Raw genomic sequence first — 14,901 nt, 5'->3', positions numbered from 1 at the left:
CTTATTTGATCACTTCAGCTCGAGTAGAAGGCTCTGAGTTAATCAGGCCACTGCAGAGAGTTGAAATGCTGAGATACGGGTGTTTCATTAATACCCGATCGGGTCTGAGCGCAAGGACGACGTTGCACGTTCTGCGTGTGCGGTTGCTAGGCAATGTACGGACTGCCGACCGGGTCAGCGGTTGCTACGCAACGCGCGGGTGTTCGCGGCTGCACTCAGCTGAGATGATGTGTGAAGGATAATTTAAATATAAAGATTTTCCTCACTGCCGTCCATCATGCATGACCTCCAGACATTCAGTCAGTTTTCTGGCTTTAACATCAACACGCAGAAATCCCAGGTACTCAACATTACAGCTAGCCAACACACGGAAGCGGCTCTCTGGCTCCGCTTCCCCTTTGACTGGGAAGGTGAACTATTCTGCTCTACTATCCCGGATACGCCCAAACACCAAGCGTTGGCGTCGCCTACCACTATCCGCGATTAAAACTAACACCCAACCACGAGCCCTATTCTTGTTCCAAACCCTGCCGCTGGAACCCCCGCCACACGTCCTCCTTCAGAAACAGAGGGCGATCGAGGGCTTTGTTTGGGGCCCGATTTCGCCGCGAATATCAAAAACCCAGCTCCAACGGTCAAAGTAGTATGGGGGATTAGCCTTTCCTAACATCACTTGGTAATATCTTGCTTCCCTCATACGTTACATAGTGGAATGGAACCGTCCCATGACGGAGAAATATTGGGTCTTAATGGACCAGACGGTCGCAGGCCATCACATCTGGCGGGACGCCTGGTTGACCAAGCAGCCCGCGCTTAGGGCCTCTACTCCTCACCAGTCACACAACCCACGATGCTGGCTTGGGACAGAGTCTCGCGAAGGGCAAACCTGACTTCATTCCCTTCTCCCCCGACTCAGTTTTTCTCAAACCCTGCTTTCCCACTGGGAATGGCCGTCAAGGGAGCAGCACTTTCGGTTGAGGGAGTTTGAAAGCATGTAGGACACATATGAAATTCAGGGCCTTCTCCCCTTTAAGGAATTACAGATGGATTACAATTTACCTGACACTGACATTTATTTACATTCTCAGATGATCCATTGGATCTCCGCACCTGGGACACGTCACCTAGCTTTCCGGCCAAAGAAACCATTCGAGAAATGGATACTTACTTAAAAAAGACGATAAAATCCTTATCTCCGAAATCTACTCCTTCCTTAACACAGCACCCCCAAGGACCCGCACTGCTGGACAGAAGCACTGGGAAGTAGAACTAGGGCGTGCGTTGCCGGACAAGGAGTGGGAAGACATTTTTTTATCGGGCACATCACACAGCGTCTCCTCTAAGCCACACTGAGACAGCTTTTAAAATTGCTACCTGTTGGTATTACACCCCCTAAAGGCTCTCAGGTGGCAATCTGCTGGAGTGGGTGCAGTATCCCTGGGACACTTATACACGTACTATGGCACTGTCCCAAATTAACCCGCTACTGGGAACAAATCCTAGATGACATTGACTTGGCCTTCAGTACTTCCATACCCCGGCTCCCTGCTTACACGCTCCTAGGCCTTCCCAATGCACTAACCTTTCCCTTGCGCTCAACTAGGAGGCGGCTGATGGCCCTAGCACTGAATGCTGCGCATAGGGTGATATTGACAAGGTGGAAATCTGACAAAATACCCGATCACACGCACTGGTTACACGAACTATGGAATCTTCTAGCGATGGAGAGACTTTCCATGGCTGCGGCGGTGAAGGATAAAGATTAAGCCAAAACCTGGGCCCCTTTTTAGGTCGAGCCTGGCGTACGCAGGACGAAGTGCTGTCGCCAGCGAAGCTTATTGTTGTGGACGTGCCTCGGTAGTGGGACAGTAGATGGGCACGCGCAGAGCTTTTGGCTAGTTGAGCAGGTGTACGCGCACGTACAGCCACGCGCTGTGCACATCGCCTGTCCTGCTTCCGGTGCAAGTCAGCCTCCTGCAATAGCATTTTTTTAATGCTGATGCACGCGCCACACGTCCCACTTATCGGCTCTTGTGGGGGCTCTGCGCTGCTCCCTGGCTGGTCTCCTCGTGGCAGGGGGGGGGGGGCCTATTTTTCGGTCACTGGCGCATACACACGCGGGCCCAGTCATGCTCACAGGAGCCCCGCAGCAGCTATCACAAAGACTGTGTTGGCTCCCGTCGGACTTCTCTCTGCGGGAGTGCTCCTTCACACGGGCTACAATACACAGGGTTCCCTCAGCTCATGGGAGCCCCGGACACTGCCGCGCGCTCCATGCCCCAGGCAAAGTTGGCCGCAAGCATGCTCAGTGCGTAAGAAATGCGAGTGTTCTCCTGTGAATATGCGCGTAGCGCGCTTTCACTTTCCTTACCCCCATCGGCTTGTTTCTTTTTTGTCACTGTTTTACCTTTGGCGTTTTTTAATTTCTCCCATTTCTTCCTTCCTCTGTGTCGCTCTTGATCGAAACCGGATATTGAAAAAATAAGTTATGGTCCCACCACCTTCAATCACCCTATTTACAGTAACCATTTCACTTCTTGCCACATCAGAAACTTAAGGAACCTCGCTCAGGCACAAAGGGAAGTCAGCGTTTTAGGTGTAACATTAGGTCGCCAAAATGGACAGATGGGCCTGGATATTCATGCAATGACACTCGGCAAATTCATTTCCTTTACTTTCATTTCTTTCAGGGTAGTTCTGCCCATCTGTCCCAGAGTTCCTGTCAAAACAGGTATTTTCGTGCCAGCCCTTCCTCCGAGGCTGGCAAGTTCACTGACCCCAAGTGCCATATACCGGAAAGCAAGCACTTGCTGCCCGGAAAAGTGAGCATTCACAAACTGACACACCGGAACGGAAGGAGGGAATCATCTGTCTCCGTAAACCGCTACGTCGCGTGGCCTGCTCTGCGCATTTGCTCGAGCCATAAATACTCCTACGTCACTCATCGTCACGAGACAAAAGCATCCCAGACACGTGTATATCCAACCACCGGGCACAATATGCCTAGGAATTGTTTCAAGGCTAATGATAAACGCCCTGCTGCCATGACAGAACAGATTGGTCGCAATTAATAATGCTGCATTCGTCCATTCGCAGCAGTCACCCGCATTCTGCCCGTCAGTGACCACAGCATGCAACGTCCGCCCTTAGCTACAATTGCAGGTTCACATCCTACTCACGGTGAGGACATTCTCTCTACCAGTCACCGGGACAGACTGCTGTCTTCAACCTTCAGCTGCTGCCGTGTTAGCCTGGTTGTTTAAGCACTCTACGAGAGTGTGTGTTTTCAATTTGTATCTCTCTTGTACTTCTGCCCCTCAGTGTTCCTCCACCCATCCCATCTATTAGTCTGCTTGCGCCAGCATATCCAAACTACCCTCTGTTGTGCTTCTGCTTGCCTGCAACCCCTCTTGCCAACCTGCCATTTTCCTTGTGGTTGCAGCCAGCCACTCCTGTCTGTTCATGTGGTTGACCCTGCACTTCCCACCCACTCTCGATTGTTCCTGTGGTTGCCCTTTGCACTCCCATCCACTCTCCTTTGTTAGTGTAGTAGCCCTCAGCCCCCCTCGGATATCCTAGTCTATCCTCTGTCCGTGTGCTCCACTGGATTGGAGGGATTCTATTAGTACGGCATGGGAGACCTTATCAAAGGTCGCACTCAGGTCCAATAACACCAAGGCCACCGTCTCGCCCGCATCAAGGTTCCTGCGGAGCAGTTCAGTAACTCCTAGAAGTGTCGTCTCCGTTGAATAGCCAGTCTTAAAACCGGATTGGGAGGGATGGAAAAACTCATTGGTTTCGACGTACTGATATAACTGGGTATTGATATGCCTCTCTAAGACTTTAGAGAGGGCGGGGAGTAAAGAGATCGGTCGATAGTTGGAGGGAAGAGCTGGGTCCGTGTTAGCTTTTTTCAAGAGGGACCACCATAGCATGCTTCCAGTCAACAGGGACGGAAGACTCCACCAGAGATGTATTGAGAAGTTCCAAAATACATTGGAGGGCTGGCTGTTTAAGCTGTTTTAGTACAGAAATGGGGAGGGTATCGAGCAGTGATCCAGGGTGGGTCTTATTAAGAAGTAACTTAAGCATTGACATGTCAAGGAGTGACCAGGTATTGAGAGAGTTTCTTTCCCCGGCCAGGGGCAAGGGTAGTTGGACCGTCAAGCAGGGGGCAAGATTGATCCGAACACAAAGCGGACAGAGGATAAGGTGGGGGGGTGTTACCTGCTAATTCAGAGTATATAGTTTCCACTTTAATCAGGAAAAACTGAGCAAGGTCCTCGCATTGCTTTGTATTCAGACTAAGAGGAGCATGCGCAGTGTCTGTACCCGCGAGCTCTTTGACAATCTTGAACAGGGTTTTAGGGCAGTTGTTATCCCCTGTAATGGTGGAAGAGACAAAGTTGGCACGTGCAGACCTGCAGTGGGAGTGATATGCCCTTTTTGCAGAAAAATAGGCAGTTTTAGCATCGGGTGCATAGTGTCTGCGCCATCGTCTTTCCATGTTTTTGCATTTCGTTTTTTTTAGCATCAGGTACATAGTGTCTGCGCCACCGTCTTTCCATGTTTTTGCATTTCGTTTTTTCCCTTTTTAGTTCATCAGAGAACCAGCGGGTGGGAGGACAGTGGGTGTTTCGCTTCGTAGATGAAACTGAAAGACAAGTATCGAGTGCTGATTGAATCCAGCATTGAAAGGCCACCAAATCAAAGGCAAGAATATTTTTAAAAACAGGAGCGTTAGCAAAAAGACAGTGATTAAATGCAACCATGTCTAGATCTTTCCAGTTTCTAGTTGGTTTTATTGCGCTGGCGCTCCATTTATGTGAGGGACAGGGTGTAGAATGTAGATGTAGGAATAATGGGTTACCTCTTTGAAAAATGGCAAAACAAACTGTGGTAAAAAAAAAAAAAGGTTTTTTTGATTAAGCTCTGCATGTTCCTGAAAACTTGGAAGATGATGACTTCAGCACAACACACCTTTTGTTGATGTTAATATTAGGGAAAAAAACAGACAGTTTTGTGGAGCACTTTTTCCCCAAAAAGCTCAAAATACAGCTACATTTTGCCTATTTTCTGGGTCCCTCCAAAGAGATCCACAAACCCTGGGTACCTTTAGAATCCCCAGGATGTTGAAAAAGAAAGGATGGAATTTAGGCATGGATATATTATGTAGAGAAAAGTTATAAAAGCCTACGTGCAAACTGCCCCAAACAGCCAAAAAAGGGCTCAGCACTTGGGGATGGTGGGATTGGAATAGAGGGGGGTAAAGCCTCAGGAGTTAAGGGGTTAAATAGCCGCCTTTAGACCACACATGGGAAGAGTAAACTGCTAGACCGCCAACCAATGCGACGGAATGAGTGTGCCATACACAAATGCTGCCAGGGTATAAAACATGGTGTTCAGCGCAGAGTCAATGCATAAGTACTTGCAAGTAGTATTACTGCTCAATGAATCTGCGGGGCAATTAAGCGAAAGGTAATGGTGTCTCACACGTACAGTAAAATTAACAATTCTAAAATTCATAAAACCCTCCTTGATCAACGTCACAACAATATATTCAGTCTTAATACAAGTCCTTTGACAACTAAAATAGCCTTAAAGAGTTTAAATAAACAGGCAGTATCTATTGCTTTAAGCAGATGTTAATGCATTGGTAAAAACAAATAAACTAAATAAAGTAATGCCCATTTGTTCAAGAATTAACCCATTTTAATCTGAAATAGTCTGTCATGTTTTACAGAACCTTTGCAGTATCATCTACATGCCTATCTTTATAAAGACCCAGGTCATGCTTTGGCTCCTGTAGTTAGCCAAAACCATGAGCTATCCCCATGAATTTCCTGGCATGCTCACGCTTCAGTTACAGGGTGCATTATCAAGTAGAGCGGACTCCAAGATTAACATCTTATCACACTGACCTCCTATGGAATTTTCTGCAACCTTCTGATGACCAGAGATGTTTTAAATGCACTTTGAGGATTCTTTCGTGTGGACTCTAGGTCTGCCATTCCAGGTAAAATGTGGCTTTTAACTTGATTGCAATTACAAAAGCGGCAAGTGTTTAAAGTATTAAATTATATAGCATTTTAAAGTATGCAATTATTACCTCTCTGATAACATTTTAATAAGGATTTAACCAAACTATGAAAGAGTGTACAAGTAAAAAAAAAACTGAGGGGGGTTTAACCTAACAGAGAAGCAAAAGGGGCACAGAGTTAAAAACAAAAAAAGGTACAATACTTGTAATTCCACCAAGCTACTCAGGTCCGACCCCCTTTCCTTCAAGTAAAATGAAGTAGCAAAACTCTTACCGCACATTTCTGCATATATACCACAATTGAAAAGTGCAACAAAAAACACTTGGACAAAGGAATGAAAAATATGTAAACAAAGATCGCAAATACAAGTTTCTGATTGTGAAGGGCACCCGGGCAAGGGCAGTTTGAGAAATCGTCCACTAAGTTCTTAGCTAGGTATCACAGAAGTTCATTGCTCATGGTGTTCCACAGATAATCTCCCTTGGAAGTAAGTTTGTCCTTCCGGTACTCTCAGTGGCTATAGAACTGCAGAAGCCTCTTCCTTTTTAACCAGAAGGTTTGCATCAACCAAAGGCTGCCCAGTCATGAACCGAGTGGCAAAGAGGTGCCGGCAGGGGAGCAGGTTGGAGGTGTAAATGGAGCAGCTGCACGAGATGAGTTTGGGGTCCATAACAAAGGTTGACACCCCGTCATTGAGAACAAAGTTCATCATATTTTCACTAATGTCGTAAGTTCTGAGGTTGGCCAACGCCAACTCCTCTTCAATCAGGTGGGATTGCTCAGGCTGACAAACCTCCCGGTAACGCGCGGCCACTAGCGTATCATTAAAGAAGCCCACCTCCACCTTGGAAGCATGCATATGCAGTAAGTCTTCAAGACACTGAGCCAAAGTGGGGAAAGGGCGTATTGCCCAGCTGAGTCTTTGCCGGTGCTGTTTAATAGCACTGTAGGTGTTAATGCCTTTGTTTGTACTATTAATAGAGAACTCAGCCCACAGCACTGAGCGAGGGTGCCAGTGCTCCAAGAAGTAGTTCATAAAGTGTTCGGAGACAACCTCTTTTAGCCTCTTCACTGCTCTATGATAACAATCCACTGACATGGATTGGACTACCTCACAGAGCAGAGGCTGAACTCGTTCATCACATAAAGTCCCTAACTCGCGAGCTTTGTTTGTTAAGGTCTCCAGGACCTGATGGCGGCAGATCCATACTCTGGACTGAGGTAGCACCTGCTGGATGGCGCTCAGCTCATCGACTTCTACTCCAACAATTATGTGCTGCACTTTATGTTTTAACTCTGGTGTTATCTGCAACAGAGATGCTATGGTTCCATGGAGAATGCCAGGTGTCACCCTCCGTGCCAGGCAGTGAGCGCATTCCCGTGCCAGCCCATCTCCATCCAAGCAGAGAACTGTATAGAGGTCAAACTCCTCATTGAAGTCCAAAATCCGGTCAAAGAACAAAGCACTTGGTAAACGCTGACAAAAGCGCAACATCTCACTGGTTTGAAAGTAGACCATCTTGACTGTAGTAGTGTCCTCCATAAACACCAGCTTCACTTTAGTTAAGGGATCTTCAGCAAAGAGCATTTGCAATGCACTGAGTATTTCCAGGATGTCAGTTTCCTGCGCAGAACAGGTAGATAGCAGACGTTTAACATCTCGAAGTTCCAAGAACTGCCTGGAGATTATGTTGGTGACGTGCACAGGCAAACATTGACCGGAGAGCAAGAAGCCCTTCTTGTAGGTGTTGAACTTGATGGGGCAGAGGACATGGTTATGAGTTAACTGGCACTCAGTGACCACAAGACAGTCTTTGTTCTCGCTGATGTTCAGGACGATCTTGGCACTGCAGTTCTTATTTCCACTCAATGCACTGAAAAAGAAACAGGACATACAACTTGAGAAACGCCAGGCACAGTCGCAAATAATCGAAACTGACAATCACTGGAAATAGAATCACACAGAAAAGTACAGCGTAGACAACAGAAACAGAAAACTTTGCTGCCGGAACTGTGCCAAGCATGTATCATTTTCTTTTATTTTACAGTTGATAAAACACTGCCTAACCTAGAGACAGTGGAGCACTCTAAAGGTAGAGAATACACACATAAAAATAAAAAAAATGAACAAGTTAATCAATGTATGTGAAAACCACCTATCAAAAGGTTTGAGTATGCACATCTAAATTAGGGAAAAAAGACAAATTACAAAGTCAAACAATGAAAATAAATATTTAGAGATGCTGAACATAAAAAGAGAAGCACTATCAACATAGTTCAAGACACACCCTTCTAAATAGAGCCACAGAGTTGCATCGCTCTGTGAAATGACATTCTGATGGCAGGCAGGACAGAGTTCTATGTGACAGGGGAGTAGACGTAGAAAGCCCAGGCAGTTGTTTGGCATTTCAGCTCTTGAAAAATTCACACATTTATTTAAAACACGCCTCACACTAAAGAGAATCTAAACAGTATACCAGGCATACATGTGAGTATAAACATCAAAGACAATCATCGGCAAAGTCAATAGGTCTCGCCTATGTGAGATGTATTGCCTTTGTCAGTGTGGTGCTGGATGTTATGATATGGCCTTTCATTGTATAGCAGGGTATGGAATGTTGTAGCTTGTCATTGTATATTATGGTAAACCATTCTATAGTATGTATGGTATTGCCTATCATTGTATGCTATGGTGTGGTATTGTATTGTATGGCCTGCCATTATATCTGATGGTAAGGCCCATCATTGTAGACTATGGTTTGGTATTGTATGGCTAGTGTAAGGTATGGTATAGTACAGTACAGCACGGCCTGTCATTGTAGACTATGGAATGGCCTGTCATATGGTATGATATGGTATGGGCTGTCATTTTATTGTATGATATGGTATGTTCTGTCATTGTATAATATAGTATGGTATAGCATGGTATGGTCTGTCATGGTATCGTATGGCATGGTACAGTCTGTCATGGTATAGTATAATATGGTATATCCTGTCATTGTACAGTATGGTATGGCCTGTCATTCTATAGTAAGGCATGGTATATTATATGGAATGGTATAGCATGGTCTGGTCTCTTGTATAGTATGGTTTGTCATTGTATTACATGGTACGGTCTGCCACTGTAAATATGGCCTTTTATTGAATGGTATAGCATGGCTTGTCGTCATATTGTGTGGCATGCTCTGTCATTGTATAGTATGGTATGGCCTCTTATATAGTATGATAAGCCTATCTTCGAATAGTATAGTATGGTAAGATATGATATAATATATGATATGGTATGGCCTGTCTTATAGTATGGTATAGCCGATAATTAAATTTTATGGTATGGTCTGGAATGTTACCCTATGGGTATAGTATAGTCATGGTATGATCGTCATTCTAGAGTATTGTATGGTACGATCTGCCTTTTACGGTATGGCATGATATGGTCTAACATGTCATTGAATGGTATGGTTTAGCATGATCTGCCATTGTGTGGTATAGTCAGTTATGTATGGTATGGTATGGTATATCCTGTCAGTGGGCAGACACAGACAACGAATGAAGATACAGAATTCCAAGAAGTAACACTATTGGAGAAATCCAAGAAGTAACACTATTTGATTAGCTGTCAACAAACTACAAACAATGTTGTTTACATTAGTTGGCATAATGTAAACAATTATAGTTTTTTTTTATTGCGGTCAACCTAAAAGCATGGAACAATGTATATTGTTCTAGTTAGTATGTTTGTTTCCACTATGTATTTCATGTCTGATCATGTGAAAGTGCAAAATAAAAGGCATATAAAGGAAATGTATGTTGATAAATATTACATAGTCCCCTCCTTCCATGCAATGGTTAGCCTTCATTTTGAAGGACGCGACAAACGAAATCAAGTGCACAGAATAATATGTCAAGGGGAGGTGTAAATATAAATTCATACTTATGTCTATTTCAAGGAGGGGCCTTATGTGACCGCATGTCTGAAACTTGAAACGTGAAACTGATGTAAAGCCTTTTCTTAATGGCGTGTTTTGAAAGTAAAGCATGCATAAAAGTAATGCTGCACCGAAAAATCATTGCATTTATTTGTACCCTGGTTTGATGGTGAAACATTTTTTTTTATTTGTGAGACACTTAAACACATACTTAATTCATGCCTCTATCACTGCAATGTAAAGAGCATATTTAACTACATCATTCTCCTAAAAAATAAAGCAATGTGTTGTTTAAGCATGTGCTTTGTAATTAAATCAAATAAACTTGGAATCAAAAGTAATATTGCACCGACACACGAGTATACAAATAAACTAAGTACCCTGAAAGTATTTAACTCTGATTTGCCAGTGCAACATTACTTTTAATTTCGAGTGTGTATGAATTCCTTTCAAAACATTAACTGAAGCGGAGGCTTTATATCCCTGGATTTTCTTTGTAAACACGACCCCAAATAAAGTTTTTAAATTGCAGTGATAGAAGCGTAATTTAATTGTGCTTTTTGAAGTAAATCTAGCCCACTCGGAAATACATAGTGCCCACAAACTTTCACTAATGCACTGCACTAATGCACTTTAATAACTGGACACGGATATCCATCTCATTTGAGGCCGTGGCGGAGGATCCCCAAGAGTAGCCCTAGTCTGAAGAAACGCACTTACAGATTCCACTGAGCAAAGTGAAAATCAGCTGGCAGTCCGAATTTTAGATATACAGGGGAGCCAGTTTACACCAGAGACTAAAATGGGGGAACAAGGGAAAAAAAGCAGTGAAGCGGGAGGTGGTTGTGTTACGGAACAGGGGCCCTCGGAAAACAGTATCCGACGTTTGATCTCTTTAAATACACATCAAATTTGACGAGATAAGACAAGATTTACAGGCCTGTTTACAGAAATGGCGTTTGGAGATCACAAGGCTTTGTTTGAAGTGCTCAAAAACTATTAAAAATGAAGTTTCTAAAACTTTTGCTAAAATGGGAGCTGTGGATGAACAGTGGTAACTGGTGCAAGTTCCCGAGGAGGGTCAAACACAGGAAGAGGTATGATGCATGCATGCTATGGACAAATGGGTAGAAAGAATAGGAGAGAGACAAAGGAGCGAGCAAATGGGAAGCCTATGGGCGGGCTGAAGCACACAAAGTGCATACATGTCTCTTTGAGACACCACTTAAGCTGTTTAGCCGAGATCTAAAAAGTATAAACTGAAGGTCTGCAGTCAGACCGGCAATGTAAATCCCTCTTGCAACTCTGGTCTATCAGGACGGTTTCAAAATTCTGACACTGTACTAGAAAAACATTGGGTGTATTGCTCTTGTTCCAAGATTTAAAGTTGTGAATATATTTCTAGGCACCAGTCCTGACACAATCCCAACTGCTCTCACTTAACTCACGGAATCACATCCTGAAGACTCAGCAACCCAGATAAACCTATGCCAGAGGACCTGCCCCTTAGGGGGGTGTTGAGTCATCTGAAGGGGGTGCGCAAGTCCATGACCCAAATGTCATTTGAGTCCCACAACATGGAAATGTACCCGCGAGTTTCACTGATGCATTTTTTCCCAATTGTTTTCATTATGGGGTTTTGGGTTATTTTTTGCATAAGAAAGTGGTACTTTTTCTGCATTTGGCTCGCACTCTAAGACTTGTTGCAAAAAAAAAAAAAAAAGGAAAACCAGTGGAAACTGAGCAAATAAGGGAGGAAGGGCAGTGAGGCTTAACCATTATGCTTCAAAATCACTTTCTAACACTTTTGTATCTATTCTGCAGACTTTTCAGCCTGATATTTAGTACTTACACATACACTGGTATTTATGGGATTTTGCCACGGTGTTAATGTACTGACAGCTGCAATCTGCATGGATTGAGAGAAAGGCTGACAGCTAAGGATTGTGCTTGGACTAGAATTATTATATGAAATATGGGTACATGTGGCTTTTTACTGGGTGATCTGTAGTGTGCTTTGCAGCCCAGTCAAGTTTGCCAAATCTATGCATGATGACTGGTCAGTTGCATAGTGAGCGTGCCAGGGGCCCTTAGGCAAGCAGGGGAAAAAACCCTTACCACCATGAGGACTGCTGTGTTTGCAAAAAACATAAAATCTGCAATAATTAAAGTTTCAAGGAACCCAGAGGCCACACGACGCCGCACCTCCAGCACCATTAACAGTTATACCTTTGTATCTGCTCCAAAGCCTTTTCTTTGCATTCTGCGACTTGTTTGGTCGACTATAAAACCAGGACCATAAGCCTAAGAATGCAGATGAAAACTCTGGACGGGAGCCAGCTAGTTTTGTATGGAGCTGGGAAACTTAGCAGACATGCTTTGGAAAAGGGGCACTCGCTATGGCTTTAAATGGGAGGACTGAATAAGATTGTGTAACGGGAGATTGGTGGAAATTTCAAGAGGGCATATAGATTATGCCTTCAGGACTGGATTTAGGGGTGCAGGCACGTACAGATTGGAAATGAATCTGTCTTTCAACAATAGGAGATGCACAGGTTTTTCTATAAAGGGTGGGTGGGGATTTCCAGACGGGAGAGTGGATGGAGATTTTAGTGAGAAAATACTGAAGGTCAGCTTTTAAATAGGAGACAGACTAGCAGGGCCAGCCTGTGGCACGGGCAAGCTGGGCTTAAACCCAGGATGCCAACTTTCACAGGGGCAGAAGAAGCGGTCTGGAGTAAGACCTACAACATAAACTCCCCTCTCACAGCAAGGAACTCTTCAACATCGTCAAAGAGCTCTCCAACCCCAACGCCGGAAACAACGACATCACCCCTTCGCAAGACCTCTGCAACTCCCTCGCCTCCTACTTCCACAACAAGATCGCAGACATACACAACAGCTTCAGCACTCAACCGACGCACGCCACGACCGAACCCCCGCCCCCCACCACCACCCTCCGCGCCTGGACTCCGATCAACACCGAAGACATCATCCGCACGATGAACTCCATCCACTCCGGATCTCCGACCGACCCCTGCCCTCACCACGTCTTCAACAAGGCCGACGCTGTCATCGCACCCCACCTGCGGGACATCATCAACACCTCCTTCGACACTGCTATCTTCCCGGAGAGCTGGAAGCACGCCGAACTCCGCGCCCTACTCAAGAAGCCATCAGCCGACCCCAACAACCTCAAGAACTACCGCCCCATCTCGCTGCTCCCGTTCCCTGCAAAAGTCATCGAGAAGACCGTCAACAAGCAGCTGGCCGCCTTCCTCGAGACGAACGGATCCCTCGACCCCTCGCAGTCTGGCTTCCGGGCAAACCACAGCACCGAGACCGCCCTGATCGCAGCCACCGATGACATCCGTGCCCTGCTCGACAACTGAGAAACAGCGGCCCTCATCCTCCTAGACCTCTCCGCGGCCTTCGACACTGTCTGCCACCGTACCCTAGTACAGCGCCTCAGCAACGTCGGAGTCCAGGAGAAGGCACTGGAGTGGATCATCTCCTTCCTCGCCGGGAGAACACAGAGAGTCCGCCTCCCTCCGTTCAGATCGGAAGCCACCGAAGTCATCTGCGGCGTCCCTCAAGGCTCCTCGCTCAGTCCAACCCTCTTCAACGTCTACATGGGCCCCCTCGCAGACATCGCACGACAGCACAACCTCAACATCATCTCCTACGCCGACGACACACAGCTAATCCTCTCCCTCACCAACGACCCCGCCACCGCCAGAGACAACCTACACGAAGGGATGAAAGAGGTAGCCGAATGGTTGAAGAACAGCCGCCTGAAACTGAACTCGGACAAGACGGAAGTCCTCATCCTGGGATCCACACCCTCCGCCTGGGACGACTCCTGGTGGCCCCCCGCCCTGGGCAGCGCACCCCAACCTACAGACCACGCACCCAAACTGGGCTTCATCCTGGACTCCTCCCTCTCCATGACCAGACAAGTCAACGCCGTCTCCTCGTCGTGCTTCAACATCCTGCACATGCTACGTAAGATCTTCCGATGAATCCCCACCGAGACCAGGAAGACGGTCACCCAGGCCCTCGTCACCAGCCGTATGGACTACGGCAACTCCCTCTACGCCGGAACCACCGCCAAGCTCCAGAAGAGACTTCAGCGGATCCAGAACGCCTCAGCACGTCTCATCCTGGACATTCCCCGGCGCAGCCACATCTCCGGACACCTGAGAGACCTGCACTGGCTCCCGGTCAAAAGAGAATCACCTTCCGACTCCTCACCCACGCACACAAAGCCCTACACAACCAAGGCCCGGGATACCTCAACAGCCTCCTCAACTTCTACGTTCCCAAACGCCAGCTTCGATCGACCGGCCACGCCCTCGCCGCCGTCCCCCGCATCCGAAGAGCCACCACAGGAGGACGGTCCTTCTCCTACCTCGCCGCCAAGACATGGAACTCCCTCCCGACCCACCTCCGCCGGACCCAGGACCACCTCGCCTTCAGGAAGCAACTCAGGACCTGGCTGTTCGAGCAGTAGCGGACCCCCCCTCCCCAGCGCCTTGAGACCCCTTTGGGTGTGTAGTGCGCTATATAAATGCTGTGATTGATTGATTGATTCCTGTTTAAACTGCTTTTAATCAGTTGTCTGAAACTGGAGGCACCATTTTTAACACCACTTAACCCCCATTCCGTCCCCTCCCATTTCCCTCTCACCCGCTGCCTTCATGCACCAATAATCTATTCCCACCACCAACAACCTGGCACCAGTGTGACAGAGCTGAGCTGCGGGTGAGTTGGGGGAGGAGCTGAAATGTTTGTGTTTAGAGGCCAGTCACTGCTGTGAGGTAATCTGCCTGGGACTAACATGTGAACATACGGGGTTCCCTGCATCCTTAATGCATTCACCAACATCAGAGGGCATTTTATACAAGGCTGTTAACAAGAGATTTGGATGGGAT

At 46.4% G+C, this 14,901-nt stretch overlaps 1 protein-coding gene across 2 annotated transcripts in view; it reads right to left on the bottom strand.

The window, feature by feature from the left end:
* Positions 1–5,690: 5,690 nt before the first annotated feature.
* The window catches only part of LOC147701862 (uncharacterized protein ZSWIM9-like), a 382,928-nt gene continuing 373,717 nt past the window's right edge, over positions 5,691–14,901 (bottom strand). For both annotated transcript variants that reach the window (XM_086930496.1, XM_086930497.1), the window contains one exon: positions 5,691–7,915. In XM_086930496.1, the coding sequence (XP_086786622.1) occupies positions 6,559–7,915 (1,357 nt within the window). In that variant the 3' untranslated portion in view covers positions 5,691–6,558. The remainder of the gene's footprint in view (positions 7,916–14,901) is intronic.

The sequence above is a fragment of the Lissotriton vulgaris genome, chromosome 7 (genome assembly GCF_964263255.1).
Source record: "Lissotriton vulgaris chromosome 7, aLisVul1.2, whole genome shotgun sequence".
Lineage (NCBI taxonomy): Eukaryota > Metazoa > Chordata > Amphibia > Caudata > Salamandridae > Lissotriton > Lissotriton vulgaris.
Note: the sequence above shows the minus strand (reverse complement) of the source record. Positions and strands in the feature narration are given on the sequence as shown.